This window comes from Miniopterus schreibersii, assembly GCF_964146895.1.
Source record: "Miniopterus schreibersii genome assembly, chromosome: 14".
Classification (NCBI taxonomy): Eukaryota; Metazoa; Chordata; class Mammalia; order Chiroptera; family Miniopteridae; genus Miniopterus; species Miniopterus schreibersii.
In genome coordinates, this window is record NC_138114.1 from 5,965,104 (window position 1) to 5,985,593 (window position 20,490).

General features: G+C 53.4%; 1 protein-coding gene across 1 annotated transcript in view; it reads left to right on the plus strand.

The window, feature by feature from the left end:
* WDFY4 (WDFY family member 4) overlaps positions 1 to 20,490 on the plus strand; it is a 252,408-nt gene that overhangs the window by 161,351 nt on the left and 70,567 nt on the right. Inside the window, exons 43-47 of the mRNA XM_081157692.1 lie at positions 874 to 1,040; positions 8,279 to 8,427; positions 13,030 to 13,150; positions 15,936 to 16,021; positions 17,450 to 17,512. Of these exons, the coding sequence (XP_081013818.1) occupies positions 874 to 1,040; positions 8,279 to 8,427; positions 13,030 to 13,150; positions 15,936 to 16,021; positions 17,450 to 17,512 (586 nt within the window). The remainder of the gene's footprint in view (positions 1 to 873; positions 1,041 to 8,278; positions 8,428 to 13,029; positions 13,151 to 15,935; positions 16,022 to 17,449; positions 17,513 to 20,490) is intronic.

Here is a 20,490-nt window from a genome sequence, read left to right on the forward strand (position 1 = left end):
CATGATGACGGCAGCCAGCCCAGTGTGTTCATGGTGGCACAGGACCAGAACTGCCTGCATCTCCAAAAACAGCAGCTGGGTTAAGTGGTCATAAAAATGCCAAGCAATGGTATATTCTTTGCAAGTAACTTTTTGTGGAATGGGAAAGTGCTCATGGTATAATTTTGAGTAAAAAATATTAGAAAAGAAAAACTGTAAATGCTGTATAATTTCCACTATGTCAAAAGTTACGTGTGTGTACCTACACATGTGTGTACAGAAAAGATATCAGAAGTAAATAAACCAAACTGTGAACAGTGATGAATGGCCTAGACTTGGAAAGCTTGGACTCTGGACTCACATGGTTCAGACTCGCCTCAGTTCACAGCAGCCACACCACCCTGGAGCAGTACTCGCCTGTTTCAGTTTCCCCGTCTGCAGACAGGCTGAGAAAATCCACCACCTCGGTAGGACTAGGTGAAAGAGGCCATTCAAGCCCCCACACAGAGAAAGCGCTTTCTAAATGGGATCTGCTATTGTCAACACTGTCTCTGGGTATATATTTGTTTTATTTCTCACTTCATGGTTTTTCCAAGTTTTTCTTACAATAAGAACATAGTGCTTCCGTAACTTAAAAAACATACAAAAACACTTTCAAAGAGTGAGCAAAGTGAAATTCAGACACAGCAAACCCTGGCAGAGCAGCCGGGGCTGGGCACACCTGGAGGGGTGGTGTCCACTCTCAGCCGCAGCAGGGGGACATGCTGACACACATGCCAGTCTCGTCTTCCCTGGACTTTGCAGCTCCTCCCAGTGATTCAGGCCCCAACTGCACTCCACCCCTGTGGCATCAGGTGGCTGGTGCCAAAACTGTGTCCCTTTGTGCCTTTGCAGATGAGCTGACCCTGAGGGAAGCTGAGAGCAAGAGAGACGGGGCAGTAGCAGACTGTACCCAGTTGACCTTCTTTCCTGCCTTACACGAAAGCCAGCACTCCGAAGATTTCTTGGAACTGTGTCGGGAGAGACAAGTTATTTTACAAGAGCTTCTTGATCATGAGAAGGTAAGACGGCCCATCAGGACTTTGCTCTCAGGACGATCGGACATGAGGGAGCGAGGCTTTCCTCACTCACATGGAAGGTGGTCGCTCCCTTACTATGAAGAATCGAGGTGCCTGCTCCTGAATGTGTGTGCCCACGGCGGGCTGCAAATGGAACCACACGCCTGTATCAGATGTTGTGAAGGCATAAATCAAGCTAAGAAACCTTTAAGTGAAATGTGCTCTAGCCCTTACAATACCTGGAGAGCAGTTTTCAACATAGAACTCTTGGCCTCATAGTTCAGCATCTTGACCCCCGCCTGCAGCCTTACTGCCCTGAGGGGTACACCCCACAGCTTGAGGGGCCCTGGTGGGTGTGCTTGGATACCCTGACCCACATGTGCAGGCTGTCCCCACAGCCCTCGCCTCTCAGGCCTCGGGGAAGCACACGCTACACCGCCAGTCCTCAGGACGGTGTAGGTCCCTTTAAGCAGGGCCTCGGTGAGAGTTTGCTGGGCTGACCGAGAGTGGCTCTGGCGGGACATCTCTGGGATACTGCCGGCCACACTAGGTATCCCTCAGGGTCCATCCCAGGCCTCTCCATGTCCAGTCCTTTTTCCTTGCTCTTCCCAGGAGAGCTGCTGCAACAGCCCCGCTCTGTGCGCTTCCCAAGGCCTGCCTGCTGGCTCCAGCCCTGACCAGGCTTGGCTGTGCGCAAGGTCTGGTGTCCATGGTCACAGCCAAGAGCTAGTCCCAGCCCCAGTCTGTGTAGCAGGTGGGTGCCCTGGTACTTGCGCTGGTCTCAGAGAGTCTTGTTTTGCTGATTGTCTCACCCACTGACATTGCCCTCAGAGGTCTTGTTGGGAGAGCAAGAGCCCGAAGCCCACAGGTGACCGACTTTCCCAGCTCCTGAGAGGAGGTGACCAACTTTCCCAGCTCCTGAGAGATGACTGACTCTCCCAGCTCCTGAGAGGCAGGGCAGGAGCAGGGAGATGCCGTTCTCCAGCCTCCTTGTCTTGTACTTAAACTTCAGTCTTCGGTCTCCGTGCTACACGCAGGGAGCTGTCAGAAGCGGGCTCGCTGTGCTAGCGGGGGCGCCGGGTGCAGGCAGGCGAGCAGAACCAGCAGGGCAGAGAAGGGGCGTCAGGAGCCCTCTAGTTTCCACTTAGCACTGGCGCCCCCGTGCCTGTGGAGGGAAGGGGCCAGCTTGGGGTGGGGCTCAGAGGAGGGCCAGAGCCTAAGCAGGAGACCGGGCAGCTGCAAGGGCAAGGTGACCTTTGCCATTGTCTGCACTGCTCTTTTCATGAATTAGTTTCATTCCTGCCATTGGGCTGTGCTTGTTACCTCTGGCTTCCTGGTAAGTTGTGGGAGAGATTGTTTCTTGATTCAGCCTGAATTCCTCCCGAACCAGAGGAACCAAACCACCAGACACATCTGCTCCCCCAAGAAGCAGCTGTGGGGGGAGAGGCCAGGGCCTGGGGGCAGGCTCTCTGGGGACAGGGTGGGCGATGCCATAGGCAGACCGCTATACAGACCCCCACCCCACCTGCACCACTTATAGGCCCAGCACTTTGGGGATATCATCCTTGGCCCATATGTTTGTGTCAAAGATCAGAGAGGTGCTGTGTGTTCCTCTGCAGAACTCTGTGCCCGCGTGGGGCAGAGTTCAGTGGCTATGGCCGCTGTTGTCACTGTGGTGGTTGCTCTTCTCTTAATGGTCCCTTAGGACTTGCTCTCCTGCTCCAAGAAGGGAGGAGGGGCAGGGTGTGAACCCGGGTCCCCAGGCCACGGCCCTGAGGAAGTAGGACAATGCCCGTCAGCCAGTGCTCACAGTGAGGGGCCCTCATTCAAACCCGCCCTGGGATGCTGCCGGGAGGTGGGGTTAGGGAGGTGCTGTGGTGCGAGCTTGCGCGGAATGGGAGGCTGGAGGGGCTGCATGGGCCTGTTTCCCTTCTGAGATGGTGATAGTGCAACAGTGGGTCAGAGTGGAGCCCATGGGAGACCTGACCTGCTGGCCTGGGGCCCCTACAAAATGCAACATTTTGTGGAAAAGAGGGTGTGGGCCTGGACTGAAGGTGGTGAAACCGAGGCCCCTCCCTCCCTCGTGTGTGTGTGTGTGTGTGTGTGTGTGTGTGTGTGTGTGTGTGTAGGGAGGTGTTTCCTGCATTTCCTGGCTGATACTTTCTCTTGTGTGGAGACATTTTCTAGCAGGTATTGGATGCAAGCTGGGAATTCCCCTAATTCAGATGTTGTCATAAAGCCTGTTGTCATAGGAGAGGGTGTGTGGCAGGTGTGCTATGCTCAGAAAACCCGGGAGCACCTGCCTTCACATTGCGGGCCGTCACTAAGGTGGGAGGTGGCCCACGGGGAGTTCCTGGCTCCTCCTCTCCAGCCATCTCAGAAACCCTCACTTGCATGGCCTTTGCTGAGAACAGCCTCCTTCCAGGCCTCCGGAGGGCCCCTCCCCAGCACAGGCCTCGGGGAAGCAGCCAGCTGAGGGCTCCAGGGTGACAGCAGCTTAACTCGTTTCTTTGTGTGAACATTGGAGCTCTGGTCGCCTCCAGCGATACCTGGGACAGGAATTATTTTGTGCTACGTTTGCGTCATTGATTAATGATTCCCAGAACACAAACACATTTCTCTGCAAACAGCTCCATGTGACATGAAGGGTGGTTCCCTCGGTGCATGTCAACTGTGACCCGCCTTGGCCACTGTACTGCGGGGTGGCCCCGTGCCCCATGCAGCTTCTCGTGGCAGTGACCCAGGCTGGCCAGAGTCAGAGCTCAAGTTAGAGTGGTTTTCACTACTGCTGTTCCCTTTAATTATGTTAAAACTAAACATTACTTATTTGTATACAAACTCAGTGTAAAATATTAGTTTGATCTTGGTAGAAAGGTATTGGCTCAAAGGGAGATGTCTGCTCTGGACAGCAGAGATCTCCTCCCAGGCATTTTTCATGGAGGATGTTTGTGGAAGGTAAAGTGTGTTAGCCTTTCCACGTTTAACTTCCCATCTGGGTGAAGTGCCACGGCCGGCCCACTTTCTAGAATGTGGAGCTGCATGTGTTGTCCCACTTAACACCCCTGAGAAGCTCTTTGGCATGTTTTGTGCACAAGGCGACTCCTGAGCTGGCCTAGCCCCTCCCTGGACCTGCTTCCCGCATCCTTATGTACACATGTGCTCGGGTGTGGGTGTGCCCCCTCCCCGAGTTTGTACTCTAATTATACGAAACTACTTGTAATCTCCAAACACGTTCAGCTGGCTTTAGACTTTATGCCTTAGAATGCTTTCTCCTGTTTTTATCTTCTTAACTCCTTACCCCAGCCTTGGGGTCACCTCTGTGGAAACCACTTCTCTGATGTTACCTCAGCCCCTTCTCTCACCCTATCTGGGCCAAGCACCCTGCTCTGTACCCACGGAGAGCCTGCAGCCTGCCCTGCCATGCTGTGCCAGGACCGTCTGCACTCCTCCCTCTCTCCTCTTGGACCCAGGGCACCACGAAGGCTTCGGCCCCCTGTGCACCTAACAGTGTGTGGGGCACACACTGCACATTCAGCTCAATGAGTTCAGGAGCAGACTGATAAGGTATGAGGGACATGCTTCCTGAGATGAGACCTTGGCTTTCACAGCCTCACTAGTGTTCACGGGTCAGTGTTTCAAAGTGTAGTCCTCACATAACCTACATCTGAACCACCTGGGCTGCTTGTTAAAGTGCAAACTCCAGGCCCACTCTGCACCTGTCCCCAAGAGGACACGAACTTCTGGGGATGTACCTGGGAATCTGAACTTCAACAACAATCAGGTGATTCTTATATACACCAACTTTGACCAGACCCCTGAGACCCACAGGTCCAGGTTTTACAGCATTCAGAGCTGCCCCAGCTGGAAACTTGCTTCATTTCAATCACAAGAACAGGTCCTTGTCCAGGCAGCTTATGCTGGACGCTGCGCTTTGAGCAGCCTCCAGAACTTGTAACACGCCCCCTGTGTACCGTGCAGTGCCCATCCTTTCCCACTCGGTCTCCACGTGGCTGAGGCTGGGCGGGCGCCCGAGTGCAGGCGTGGGAGTGGGAGTGGTGTGTGCCGGCAGGCAGGGCTTCCCTGCTCTTTGTCTCTGCCTAAGAGATGAACTGATGCAAAGAGATCCACATGTTATATTTCTCCTCAGATTTGCCAAATTGGTGTATAAAAATAGCACCTCCTTATTGTTTTAATATATTTCCTTTGATTACTAGTGTGACTGAATGCTTCATCTCCACATGATCAGGGTAGGAAGAGTAGATGCCGGACTTCACAGGCGGCCAACATAAAAGTAATTTATATCTCTTCTCTCCTTTTTGGGACCTAACTCTTCCTCAGCAAGCTGTGCTTTTCTGAGAACCAGGCACACTCCTTCCATCTGCCAGGGTAACAGAACCTGCGGATAGCAGGTCCAGACAGGTAGAAGATGCCCAGAAGGCACGTGGGATGCACGTGAGCAGCCTCAGTTGCTCTCTGCAGTAGATTTTGCACATATGTATGAGAATGGACACCTTAGCTCTGTTCCAGGCCCTCATGGGACAGTGGTGCACTCAGTGTCCAGCTGTGAAATCAGGGTGTTGTGCTGATTGCAGGTGACTAGCTCCAGGAAGAACTTCTGGGCATCTGCCTTGGACCTGCCCTTTGCAGGTGTGCACCCGAGGCAGATGGGCCCCCGAGGCAGATGTGCACCCAAGGCCCGACTCCAAAGACCTGCTGCCAGGGCCTTCCACAGAGCATCCCGCTGCACTGTTGCTGCTGTACCTTCAGCTGTGGCATTTGGGATTTCCAGACAAACTGCTCCTTATATGCAGGGCCAGGTGTGGGCATAGCGCAGTTATTTACCTGGTCAGGACAATGTCTCATCTCGCACATCTCAAAGAAGCTCTACTTATGAAGCTGAAGCTCCACTCTTCCTAAAATGATCGATAGACCTGCGGCGTGAGAGATTTCTTAATCAGCAGTACACTGGAGGTGGAGCCTCCCAGGGCAGGTTTAAATGGGGGAGCAGGTGATAGTTCACTGGTTCCTTCTCCAGGCTCTAAAATGCCATTCTTTTCCAGCAGGATCAATTTCTAAGCTATTAACCCAGCTCTCACCAGACATTTTTCTTGCGGTTTCATTTATTCTCATCGTCACTTAGTTTCCCCGAAGGAAGGCGCCAGGAGATCTTGGGGACATGCTCTGTCCCTGCTGTGGAACCACAGGGGTTGGGTGAAGGTGGGGCACCCGGCGAGGGAGAGGCTTTGGGGGTACCCAGGCCAAGGCTGGTGCCCGTCCCACATCTCACCACGTGAACTGAGAAAATGCCCTAACAGTGCCGATGGGAGAGCAACCGTGCCACTGCGGGAAGGCAGTCTCGCAACAGCTACCAGAGTTTAAAATGCCGCACCCTGGACCTGAAACTCTGCTTCCTGGAATTTAACCTACAGATCCACTTGTGTTCAAAGTGACACTGCACAGGAAGGTCACTGCGGCATCATTTGCAATGTCAGCACATTGGAGAACAGCCCCGATTAAGAGGGGTTGCTCCAGTAACTCATAGTACACTGCGTGAGGGGTGGCCTGCACCTATTACTGAGGTGGGACAACTTCCCAAGAAGTGACCTGGAAGGGGCTCCGGGACGGCTGTTGAAGGAGAACGCCAGGTGCCGACAGTCAGTGTGGGGGTGTCGTTTGTGTGGAAGAGACGCTGGGTAAACGCGCTGGGCAGAGGCCGCGCGTCCCCTCCACCGCTTAGCGGAGCGTCCGCTGGCCCGGACGGAGCGAGGGAACGCAGAGCGGCGGGGGACAGGACGCACACTTTATTTTTACACGCACGTGGGCGCCCGCAGAGGAAAGAAGCCCTCAAATGCAGTCAGGCGTCAGTGCTGCTCTGCTGTGAACACCGAGCGGCCGTCGGGAAGGAACTGCCGTCTGCAGGAGGCTGGAGGGAGGACAGGCCGCCAGGGAGGCCTCGCAGCCGTCACCCCGGCTGTCTCTGGTGATCGGCACGTCCTTCCTCTGGACTAGGGAGGGCGTCTCTCACACGGGAGGCTCGCGGCCTGCTTTCAGGAAGAAAGGGGGCCAGGGGGCCCTACTTGTACCTGCTGTTTTTCAAGTATCTTTAACTGAAAATAACCCCTATGCCAGGGTAGCATGTTCGGGGTGGCACATCTGGTCCCCTTCAGCACAGTAGCATGGTAATGGTGGCGCCGCTGGCAGGGCTTCCAGGGGAGCTGGGGACTCCCGGCCACAGGAGACGTCATCCTCAGCGCTTCACCCTGCCCCAGCTTGTCTACAGCAGTTCCTGTCGATTCTGCCTCCTCTTGTTTGGAGTCAACCACATCTCCCCTTCCTCCCACTTCCCTCTGCCACGCCATCCAAAGCCATCATCCCTCCGCAGGACCACGGCGTGGCCCCATGACTGACCGCCCTCCTTCCACTCTTGGCTCTTCCCAATCTCTTCTCCACCCAGTAGCCAATGTCGTCTTTCAGAAGTGACCCTTCCTTGGCTTTCTGTTGTAACCAGAATAAAACCCAATGGTCCTACCAAGGCACCTAGGCCCCCCCGATCTGAGCATGCCCCCTTTCCAATTCTGTCAGCCACACTGACCTCTTTTTGCTCTCCCCGCGGCTAGGCTCCAAATGGGATCCCCTTGCCCTGAAACGTTTTCTCCCAGCTTGTCCATGCTGCCCCATTTCTGTCCTTCCATTCTCAGGACTTTTCTAAAATAGTGCCCATGTTTCTCCCTGCCTGTCACCACCCTATTTTCTTTCCTCTCAGCATGTATCACAGTTGTCATCGTTTACTGGTTGTCATGTCTGTCTAGCAGCCGTCTTCCCCTCTGGACTTGAAGTCCCGGAGAGTAGGGTTTTGCTTGTCTTGTCCCCCTGTAACTGAGAGCAGCCTGTACCTCAAAAGTGTTCCTCACTGTTGACTACAGAACGTTGACCGCGGTTGTGGATGGGCTTCCAGGGAGAGAGGCTGTCAGCGTGCTCAGTACAGCACTGAGCACTCATTCATCTGCACACCACGGTTTGGGTGAGGGGCCTCGGGAGATGAACTAAACCGGTGCTGGGTGCAGAAGTGCCACTTAACCTGTGATGAGCATGCAGCTTGGGGGCAGTGGCTTTATTCTTACAAGTGCTACTCTCCCTGTAAGTGCCCAGCGGGTGACCCCCTAATGCCCTCAGGCCCTTCATAAAAATGGTAGACATGCTTCACTTGTCCATGGCCTGACTCGGGTGCTCTCTCCCTCCAGGTGACACAGAAGTACTCCCTGGTGATTGTGAAGGGCCACCTGGTCTCCGAAGGGCTCCTGCTCTTCGGCCGCCAGCACTTCTACATCTGCGAGAACTTTACACTCTCTCCCGTGGGTGATGTCTACTGCACCCGGCACTGCTTATCCAAGTGAGTTCCCACCTCCCCATGGATCCTGCCTGAGCCCTACTCTTCCTTCTCAGTACCCCCACACCTGCCCCTCCCACCTTGCTCTTACTGTGGGCTTGGGTTTGGGCCTGAAACTGAACCAAGAGATAAAACAGAAGAACCTAAGGTGTAGGCGTCCTGGACCATGGTTCCCCAAGGCTATACTCTGGGATGGATAGCAGTGTGGTGGCTGCTCATGCCTCTCCTGGTGCGGAGAACACCCCAGGACAGCGGGGTGTCTCCTGAGATCATTTGGGTGATAGACTGCAGCCCCGTCAGCTTACTCACTCGACACTCGCTAGATGCTCATTCTGATGTAGGACACCAGGCACTGCCCCTTCCTGCCCAGCAAGTGCAACCAGAGCATAACAGGCCCCTTTGACAGAGTTGGGAGCACACTGGCATCACAGGACTAATGTGTGCTGTGGGGAGACTGCAGGGCCCACACCTGAGGGACGTGGTGAAGAAGGGCTACCTGAGGAAGTGGGTGAAGACCTGGGTCCTGAAGGATGGGTAAGATTTAGGTAGAAAGTTGAAGAGTCATTTTGTACCAACTATCACCAGAGGTCTCTCACAGGAAATTCTGAGGTTCTTTTTTAGGATCAAGTGTATTTGGTCTATTTTGGTTCAATCAGGCTGTTATTGATTAATTCTCTTGTGTTTATAGAGCACAGCCATTCAAAATCAAACTGACCGTGTTTGGACTTTTGCTAGGAGTTCATTCAAGTTGTGTTTTCAGTTGAACACCACTTTTGAAAAAATTTGGTTGAGGATTTCTTTATCCAGAGACCAGCCTGGACGTTTCTGATTAGCCAAGGCTCAAATGACGACAAAACTCTCTGAGACAGCCCAGGGACTCTCAAATCAACTTACTTTGAGCCACCTGGAGGGCTTGTCAGAACAGGCTTCCTAGACCCACATTTCCCCCAGCGTTTCGCTTGGCAGATCTGGGGTAGGGACTGAGATTTTAACAAGCTCTCTGCTGACGCTGAAGCCTCTGGTTCGGGGCCACACTTTGAGAACCACCATTGTAGACTATTGCCGAGGAGTCAGGGTCATGCCTGCCAATACCTAAGAATTTCATTCCCAGTTGTCATATCATTTCCAGCCTATGTCAGGAGGCAGGAGTCTAAGGAGTGTGGAAAAACAGATGTCAGCCCACCCTCCTTTGATTTAGATTTGCTTTAGAATGCTTGGCATTTTCTCTCTGCTAATTTTCATCTTTTATTCATTCCAAACATTTACCGGTTGCTGGGAGTCCTCTGCGCTTTTCCAAGGCAGGAGAGGCGTAATTAATACTTGGCACACATCCCATCTTCAGGCTCGTGTTTTATTGATACTGATCAATATGGACAATGGGCCTGCAGACTGGCCTTCCTGGGAGCTGATGAAAGCTTCCTATGGAGCCTGCGTCTTGGTGGCCCGTGTGATGACCTGCACAGTCCATTGCTTCGCCGCTCACCTCTGGTTTAAATCCAGTTAGCGTTAGATGAGATTTTATTGATTAGGAAAACTGTGTGTATGAGGTGCATCTCGTAGTGATCGGATCGACTATATCTGCACTTTTAACTGAAGCCCATTGTCAGATTGCATGTACTGTCTTTATTTGGAAGGAGGGAGGCTCCCCCATCTGGAAGTGTGCTTTTCTAGAACACCTGTAGGAGTAGAGTGAGAACAAATTACGACCCTGGACTATCATTTGGGGATTGCACAGGTAATTTTAGTCACCATACCTCAAAAAAGTGTTTGCTAACCAGACAGAGCTTTCTCTCGAAGTCTGGTCTGCTGCCCCAAGAAGCTGCTGGCACCCTGCACACGCAGCTCTCCGAGACGGCTGTTCGATCCTGTCAGATCAATGGGGATTAAGTCTTCTTTTGACCACAGAGACCAAGGGAGATACATAAATAAGCCAGTTAAAAATAAAGCTAAGTCGACCCTGAAGTGCTTCTCTAAAGGCTGCCGTCAAATTGAGTACAGCTGAGCACTAGACCTTGAAAGGGGCTCTCGGATGTGCCTTAAAGTACTCAAAATAAAACTCAAGAACACTGCACACTCTCCAGCAGGGAGTGCATTTCTACTTTGGAACTTTCCTCGGAAACCAAGAACCTTCCAAGAAGGCTTGATTTTGCTTTCATGGAATCCCTTTTAGGCTGGATAGGTTGACTGCATTAGGTTGCTAGGGCTGCTCTAACAAAGTACCAAAAATGGTGTGGCTTTGAAACACAGATATTTGCCTCGCAGTCCTGGAGGTGAGGAGTTGGATAGCAAGGTCTGAGGGCACTCGCCCTCTGCAGCTCTAGGGGCCGGTCCTTCCTGTCCTCTTCCAGCCTCTGGTGTTTCTGCCCATCCTTGGTGTCCATTTGCTTGTAGATACATCACTCCAGTCACATGGCCATCTTCTCTCTGTGTGTCTTCTCATGATCTCCCCTCTGCGCGTGTCTAGCTCTGTGACCGAGTTTCCCCTTTGTAGAAGGAGACTGACTAGTCATAGTGGATTAGGGCCCATCTTAATGACTTCATTTTAATTTTATCACCTCCAGTCTTCACCTGTTTTTAAATAAAGTCTCATTCTGAGGTTTTGGGGGTTAGGACTTAAACACATCTCTGTGGGGGGAAACAACTCAACCCATAACAGTGGCAGTCAAGGTCAGAAGGTGTAGCATTTGACTCATTTGGTGGCAATCCAAACCATCCACCCAGCCCTTTGCAACAGGGTGCTTTTCATCAGATGTTCCCTCTGCTTCAGTCCGCATTTTAAGGCATTTCTCTGCTTAGTTCAATTCGACAAATACTGAAAAGCTGCCTCATACCAGGCACTGTGGTCGACTCCATAGGTGCAAAGAGGCGAGTCAGACGTGGGCTGAGTCTGCTGGAGAGCTTGTGATCTAGGGAGTGATTCTGGGTAGACATTCTAGGTATAAATTCTGACAATCCTTGAATCTTAGGCGACAATAATAGTTGGATAACGGAGTACTGTCATTCTCATCAACCATTGGCCAGTGATGCTGCCTGGCTTAAGCCGAGGGTGGGAACTAGAATCACCTGCATGGCCGATTGGGAGTCAGAGGAGTTTAGGGGAAGCTGATTTTGCCCCAAGGGAGGTGTAAATAACAAACAGGGGCCTCAGCCAGAAGAAGGCTTGAATTAAAGCCTCCAGGCAGAAGCATCCAGAACCAAAGCCACATTTGTATTTGATCAGTCCTAAAGCAACGTGGCTCTGAGCAGGACGCCTGGGAGGACCGTCCTAAGAAGGGGCAGGACTGCAAAGGACTGGAATCCACCTCCTTGGGGTCTGGCTGCACAGGAGACTAAACAGTGGGCTCAGGCTGTGTTTCTGGGTAACTCTCCCTTCTACCCAGCAGTCACCACTCAGCGTAGCAGCAAGTCCAAGCTCTTAGCACTGCGGACGCTGGACACCACCCTGACCATGACCAGGGACTGAAGTCCCACTGGCCCAAGTGAGGGCCTGACTGCCTTCTCAGTTTTTCCCTGGAGGCGTGACCGAGAGGCCCAGTGCATGGTTGTCCCGCAGGCTGGCCTCAGGCTGCAGCTGGAGCTGGGGTGGCAGGAGGTGGAGCACAGTCTTCTCCCCTCCTGCCACCTCGCCCTGGGCGGGGCTCCTTCGGCTCCTGGCTCTTTGGGTCTGCAACAGGCACACGTGCTTCTTGAAGCTGAGGTGCTTGGGAGGCCCTCCATTTCTCAGGTTCTCAAGGGCATTTTATCAGAGCTCTGTGGTCATGTACACAATCTGAAGTTACCACATTGAGAGGTTCAGAATGTAATTGTCTGTAACTGGAATCACAGTTATTTCTCAAGTGCCCTTTGTGTTGCTGGCAAGAGCTTCGTGTGGCTGCCTACGCACATTTCAGCTACTTCGGGTGCCGACATCACCCTTGGGGGACAAATACTCACCCAGTTCAGACCCTCCCACCCCCTCCTCTTCCTGTCTCCCACGGGAGTCGTTCTGACGTCTGAGAGGGGCTCGGCCTGGCCTCTGCTGCCACGTGGCTGGTCCCCGGCTCTGGGCACCTGCTCTAGAGCCACTGCTGAGGCCGTGGTCATCATTCCCAGCCCACTGGCATCCCAGCCCTGTGCATACCCCTTTGTGGGCTCGGGTGTTCTCTGTCACTTTCTCCCATGTGGTGCGCCCCCAGCGCCACGCTGCCTGAGGCCATGCTGATCACAGCTTTCTCATAGAGTCTCCTCATCTTCTTGCCTTATTTCCAGAGCCTGAAATTTCTCCAGATGGGACTAGAGTGTGTCCTCCGCTCTTCCCCACCCCCTCAGTCCACTTTGGCCACTGTACCCAGAGGGACTCTTACACACACACTCCTCAGCAAGGGCTGCTGTCTGTCTTGGAGGCTGTCCCCTTGCCCTTCTGTCCTCTCACCTGGTGTGGCTGGTGCCTCATCCTGCTGCTCAGGGCAGGGCTAACGAGGACAGGCACTCAGGGTTTATTAGGTCAGCGGCACCCTGCTCCCGGTGACCCCCAGTGTGTCTCAGAAACTCAGGCAGGGCTGCAGGACAGGAAGAGGGACAAGCCCACCAGATACCCTCTCACTAACACGTCTTATTTCTTTTCAGCATCAGTGATCCATTCATTTTCAACCTGTGCAGCAAAGACAGGTCCTCCGACCATTACTCGTGCCAACGTCACAGCTACGGTGACCTCAGGGAGCTCCGGCAGGCACGCTTCCTCCTGCAGGTATGACCCAGGAGGGGGCAAGGGAGAACCACCTCTTCAGAGGCAGGTGGTCCGGGTGCCATCAATGCCCTGTACGAATGTGAGGGACACACCTCATAACCCCCTTCTTGCCTGTGCATAGCCCAGTGCCCTTGGGGACATGCCTACGAATTCCCCTGGCTTGTGTTGTGTCTGGTCCCCTGGCTCAGAGTTCCCACTTCTTCCCTCTCTCCCCAGCCCTTGCCATTTGGCTGTTGGGAGCTTCCCTCAGTGCATCATTGAAGATCCAGCCTCTGCTTTCTTTTCCCCTTGACATGAGGATTCAGGAGTACAGGGCCGGGCAGCTCCACCGCCCCCGGGTCGAGCTGATGCCTGGGAGTTGAGTGCCGGTCTGCCCTTTTCTGATCCTGATCGCATGGACCCCCTCAGCTGGCTGCCACCCCTCCCTCCCACCCTCCCCTCAGTCACCAAGTTCTTGCTAATTTCCTGGGCCAAGTGGTTTAGAGATCTACTGATTGTCCCCTCAGCTAGGGTGCCAGAGCCTCGCCCAGGTCTTCAAGGACTCACCCAGGTACTGAACAAAGCAGGCTCCTTTCAGAGGCAGAGCTCGGCTGCCAGCAGTCACAACCTGGTGTTTCTGGCCCCACCTCAGGCAGAAATCACTCGGTTTAGAGGTTCAGAAGCATCAGCTCAAGCAAAGGGAGGAAGAACTCTGGGCCCCAGTGACCTCAAACACACCTTGTCTTCACCAGCCCAACCTCTGCAGTAGCGAAGCTGCATCCATGCCCAGGGGCCTCCCAAGCAGTGGGCAGAGGAGTAGCAGAAACCCCGCTGTAGGAGGGGGGCCCAGATCCTTCCCTCCTCTCTCTGCAGGGTGTCTGTTCTGCAAGGGCCAGCAGGGGGCAGTGCTTCGCCCTAAAGATGGAATAAGAGTGCCTTTCATTTGTAAATTTCTTAGGGAGTGTAATTTAGCCTGGTGATCCCTCCCCCGTCCCGTGGGAGGCCTTTGTCTAAGACTGCAGCCCAGGGAGGCCTTTCTGGGGGCTCATTTAAAAAGTACCAGAAAGGATCAGCTGTCCTGCTGACAAGGGTCCAGCGAGTTGCTGGCATCTGACCAGCTCTCCCTCTTCCCTGCCGTTCTGCTGCTTTTGCCCCCAAAGGGTTGCCCCTCACTGTGCCTGACCCTACTGGACTTCTTTGCAAGGAGATGGGTTAGAAGGGGATGCACTGAAAGGCCCTGCCCCCAAGGTTCTGGGCAGTGTGGCCAGTATGGACCTGGTCCTGACCACGGCCCTGCCACCTTGGCACAGCTGGGCGCTTCTCTGGGCTCCTGTTCCCTCTGGTAGGCAGGGGACCACATCTCGTCTTCTCTACCATTACATGTATAGAGCTTAGCACATTTTGGGGGGCACATACTAAGTGTCAAAGATTATTGTTTTAATGATTATATATCTTACAGGTAACATATAATGGCAAATAGGTGTCAGTGAGTGAGTTTCTTTCCCCCCCAGTAAACGGTGATTGTTTACAGATGGTTGGCCAGCCTGGGAGTGGAAGCCGTGTGAGCACAGCCAGGCGGGACGGCAGAGCTGTAGGCACAAGGCCGCCATTTGTCCAGCCCTAGATTCCCCCAGGAGGTCTGAGCGTGGGCACTCCAGGTTGCTAGGCAAGTCACTGCCTCTCTAGATTCTATATGGATCATCTATTTGCCTGTTATTTATATTTCTATTTATAGATAAAAATCCGAGGCTCGTGTGTCCCTCCGTGCCCAGGCCTCCTCCCCTGTCCCTCCCTCCAGCCCTGGGAATTCTCTGCCAGACCCCACCCATCCCGTACGTGGACTCGCTCTCTCACTATTCCAGATCTGTTATTTACCTGGTGTGGGTTAGAGGGGGGCAGAGAGGGAGGGAAGAGGGAGAGGAAAGTGAAAGAAATCTTGCAGAGTTCATTCAGCCACTAACAACATACCTGTGAAACAACACCGCTGCGTCAGTGTGGCCACAGCAGTGGCTCGGCAGACGGGCCTGGCCAGGCGCCCCAGGCCTGCAGGTCTGTGGGTCGCACACCAGCTCCCCTAGTGCTTCTGCTAAGGTGACCCTGTGGTTCAGGAAAGCAAAGCGTCGGCCCCGCCCGGGAGTGAGTCCGAAGGTGTCAGCGGGCGCTTCCTCCCTTTGTCTGCTCCTTGCTTGTCCTGGGAGTGGGGCCCTTGCTTCCTGCTTCGGCCAAAGGGACCCTGAGGCCCCCTGACCTCTTGCCCATTCTGATAAGACCCTGCTCACCTCTGTCACTGAAGTCTTTGTATCCCCCTGTAGGGGGCTGGAAGGACTAACCAGGAAGGGGGCCTGTATTATCCTAAAGAAAGTGGTAAACTGAGGCAAGCTTGAGTTTATGCGGGAATAGCAGGAATGACCATGGGAGACATGCTATACAAGCTCCAGGTGAGTCCGTTGAGGGCTTAGGGCACTGTATTCATGGGCCAGGAGCACAGAGGGGCACGTCCAGCCGGGGTCCAAGCAGTAAGTTCACTGGTTCGAGGAGGGGAGGGTTCTTGGCAATGTTCACTGCTGAGGAGCTGAGCCTCGGCCCCTCTAACCCAGGCATTTATGGGAAATCGGTCTTAGTTAAGTTACGTTTTTCTGAGGGCGCAGGCGTGAGAGGCTCCATTTCCTGCCTTCTGGCTCCACGTTAGATTGAAAGCCTCTCACACCGACACAGAGACCCAAACGACCCGTTGCCAGTGACTCTGCTGCCTGGCAGTGTCTCCATTCCGGGAACTTCAGGAGCAATAAAAGGGTTTCTCTTATAGGACATTGCCCTGGAAGTCTTTTTCCGAAACGGATGCTCCAAGTTTTTTGTCTTCCACAACAGCGATCGGAGTAAGGTCTTCAAAAGGTAAGGGTTTGAAGTGTCCTCTGAGCAAAACTGATCAAGGGCTGGGAGCAGACAGACTGCTCAGCTCTGTTCTCAGAACTGTTCTCGACCCACGGCGGGGAGAATTCAGGTTAGACACGAGGAGGAACTTACCCACACAGCTGCTGAATTATGGGAAAGTATAGAGAGCGCAATGGGATTGCCTTTTCTAAGTCCCGGGAAATGCTCCATCTCATGGCCTGAAGGAGTTTGGGACAGTAATGACTATAGGGAAAAAACGGTGCAGACACCACATATTTAAGAGACTGGCTGTTGAGCGGGCCTTCCAGAATTTTCTGGCTTTATTTTCTAATTATCCAATAATTCTTTTTGGCTTATTCTTTCTTTTTGATCCCAGTTGCCAATTTTAGTTGTTCTAACTTTATATTTCATTGGAAAGAATTCCAAACACTGATTTTCCACGTCTGCGCGAACATCTTTTTTCTTAAAGAGAGAAGCCTGCTGTTTTAGTTTAACTTCTCTTTCTCCAAACAGATTTATCAACCTAAGAAATGTAAGCTAAGAAAGAGATAAAACAAATATTTATTTTTATTACTATTAAAGTTGCAGATAAATAGATAGAGATTTGTGGAGAATCTGGAAGGGACAGAAGGGAAGGTAGGTTCCCAGCACAGACCACTCAGGAGCTGGAGTGGCCGGGGGCCCATGTTTGGCTCCACTCTGGCTGGAAGTTGTGAGGTGAGATTTGACATCCTGACCTGAAGATCCAGGCCACTTGTGCTCGGAGGCTCTAGCCTCGCCCTCCTGTTGGCCCTGGCGCGTCACTGGCACCGGAGCAGCTGCTGCCTCCACAGGGCCGGGCAAGTGGGGGAAAAGAGCCCTGCAGAGAGGCCGTCGCGCCAGCCCTGGGCGCGCCTCCAGCAGCTCTGCGCCTCCCTTTGAGGTTCTCCCAAGGGCGCTGCTGTGCTGCCTCCTAAAATTTCTTTCAAGCTCCATTTGAGACCAAACCAGAGAAGTAGGCGTGGGATGCTGACCCTCATGCTTGTTTCCCCTCGTGATTTCTGGGCGTTAAAGTTTTCACAGTTAATCTAGGAGTCACGTGTCTTTCGCTCGGGTGTGAATGTTACCCAACCGCCCCCGGCCCGCTCAGGAGCCTGAAATTAGGATGGCACTTGTCCCCAGTGAAGCTGGCAGTGGCAATGGCAAGTGCCTGGCCCAGAGGAGGGATCTAAAACGCGTATTTCTTATTGCAACTTGTTTTATTGTTATGATTGTTGTTCTCAAGGCTGAGGGCTGCTTCCGAGGTGCACCCCGGTCCACTGGTCACGGACCGGGGCAGGATGGGTGGGGGTCAGGCACCCATCTCCTGCCTGCCTCTGAAAATGTCTCCCTGGTGCTGGAGGGGGTCCTGCCTCTGCTGATAAAATGAACCTTGCCTTTTTCGTTTAGCCTCTGCGCTTTCCAGCCCAGCTTAAAGGGGAAGGGCGCCACGGAGGAGCCCCTCAGCCTAAGGTAAGGATGCGGGCAGAGCCAGCCAGGCTCTCCGGGCACTGGCCTTGCTTCCATCTCAGGGCCTGATCCCACCGCAGTGGTGTCATGCACAGAGTGGCCAGCGTGTCCCCTTATTATTCTCTCTCCCCCCACCCCCCTGGAAGTTCCTTCTGCCAACCAAACCTTTACCAACAGCCTGGATGACCCACGGGCTCTGTGGCTTTTTCAGACCAAAATGGCAGGAAGCAGGCCTCTGCCGTGGTGGGTGGGTCAGGTTGACAGAAGTGCCAGCCCAGGCCCAGCCTTGGCCTCGGGCCCTCAGGCTCAGGTGGGTGAGCAAGCCTGGGCCTGTCCTCCTGTAGGACACTCAGAAAGCTCAGGAGCCACATCAGTGGGGGATGGAGTCAGGTTTAGTCTTCGAATCTGAGGCAGGGCGCCTCTTTCCCTGCCGTGTGATGCTTACAGCCCCTGCCAGGCGCCGCCACAGGCCCCCAGCGCCCCAGAAGGCCGGGCAGTCAGTGGGGCTTGTTCCAGCTGGGGAGGCGGCGGAGGAGGCGGTGGATGGAGGAGGCGGTGGATGGAGGAGGCGGTGGATGGAGGAGGCGGTGGATGGAGGAGGCGGTGGCGGTTGTCCCCAGGAACGTGGGCGGGGCGGTAGGGGCGTCCCCCGGAGCGGCACTCAAAATGCCTGTACTGACTATGGGATGGACCACCAAGTCATTCAGAATCACTTATCGATAGTTAATTATCTATCGGTTTTGTTGTGTGTGGTGTTTGCTGCTTGACAGAGCAACACGCAAAATACTCAGACTCTTCCCTGTCTTTATGTTCTCCTGAGGAAAATAGAAAACAACTTAAATGAGAGAAATACAAAGCATAGTAGATAATATGTATAAGTATAAAATACAAAGTAGATAGACGTGGGGATTGAAATCTTCGACGGGGTGATAAGGGAAGGCTTCACCAAGAAGCAGTGTTTGAATTAAGACGTGAACAAAGTGGAGAAACAAGCTGTGCAGAAAACAGAAAGAGCACTTCAGGCCAAGGGCAGAGCAGAGCAGGGGCAGCAGGGCCGTGGCTGGGGCCAGGGTGGCTGGCGGCAGGGACTCCGTGGGAAGAGAGGTGAGGGAGTTAGTAGGGCCAGTTCGAGGGAGCCTTGGGGCTCACAGTAACGGTGTTGGCTCTTCCTCTGCATAACGGGGCGTATTAGGGGGATGGTGTGACTGACGAATTTTAAAGGACTCACCTGGCTGCTGTGTGGTGAACAGACCACAGTGGGATAAAGGCAGAGCTGGGAGGCCGGTTAGGAGTGACCCGGGTTAGGGATGATGATGGCTTGGAACCAGGAGGTGACCGTGAAGACGGTGCGGTGCTTAGATTCTGGGCATGTTTTGAAGGTACCTCTGATGGCATCTGTTGACAAATCAAGTGTGGAGTATGTGCCTGTGAGAGAGGACTTACGGATAAGACCAAAGATTTAGGTGGGAGCAACTGGAGAATGACATGGGGAGAGTACAGAACTGTGTGGGTGTGGTGATGTCTGGGGCTCAGTTTGGGGCACGTCAGCTCTGAGACGCCTGCCAGGCATCCAGGCGCAATGTCATGCTGGCCGTTTGGAGTTCACAGAGAGGTCCAGGTGAGGGTGAGTCTGGAAGAGGCTTTAAAGCATGAGGCTGGATAGATCGCCACAGGAATGAGTTCACATGGACAAGGAGCGGAAGAGACTGAAAGCTGCAGCCAGAAAGGAGGGCACTGCAGCTGTGGAAGACGTCCCGAGAGCCAGCTGTGCCTCAGGGAGGGTGTGGCCGCTGTGCTGCCCCGTGCTGCTGGTGGGCCAAGTAAGACTAGAACTCAGAAGTGACCGCTGACCTTTGCTACATGCGGGTCATTGATGACCTTCAAAAGACCCGTCTGAGTGGCTGCCACAGGAGCTCCCGGTAGTCTCAGGCACTCACCCTTTACTTGGTAGCTCGTAGGGCATCCAGGACATAGCGGGCAGTGGTCTAGGAGGCCTGGGTAGCTGGGGCTCTGGAGGTAGAGTAGCTGCTTACCAACTGGACTGGATGTATTTCGACAGTTCCACACTAGTAGAACCCTAGTTGTACATGTAAGTTGAATATTAGCCCTGGTGATCTCATATCACACATATGTTTCATATGAGCCTTACTCTCCACTTGGGTTTCTCTGCAGCATTTCAGTGTAAGCGGGAAAAGGCCATTTCAAACTAACTGAAGAAAAAAGATTCATCACCTCACATACCTGAGGCCAAAAATGGCCTGGCTCCAGGCAAGCTAGATCTCTGGGCTCAACAAAGCCTCAGGACACTGTGGCTCTCCATCTCACAGTGAGAATTCCCTGGGTCGGCTCCGTTCTCAGCAGACTCTCAGCATAAGGGCATCAGTGCCCTCAACAGCTCCAGGCTGATAGTCAATCCCGTAGGAATTCTGCCACACAAGGAATGCCCTGTCCCAGTGATTTTAGCAAAAATCCCCCAAAGTGGTTTTCATCTGCCCAGGGGAGGTTAGTGCCCATCCTAGAACCAATCACGTGCTTTCATAGGCCAGGTCAGGGTCATGTGCCCACCCACCTTCTGGGAGTGGAGTCAGTGCCACCCAGCGACGTAGACCACACTGAGGGGAAAATACACATCCACAGAAGCATTCGGCCTCCAGCTGCCCCAGGCAGAGCTCCCCCAGGACCACAGCACTCATGGGCTGCATGTCCATCTTCTAACTCCTGAAACTTCTCTCTTCTTGCATGAACTTTGGCACAGGTCACTTCACTAACCCTCTGTCTCTGCAGATCACCCTCTTATAAATGTATTATGGGTGTAACATCACTCAGTGACTATATAGCTGCCCCTACAACTGGGAGTGGTACCCTGTCCATTCCTATTCTGTTGTTCTCAGAGTCTGAGAGGTGCTTTGTCCCAACAATGCACACATTTATTACACAGGTAAGGGTCTAGATTCCTGTCCCAGATAGAGAGGGAGTAGATA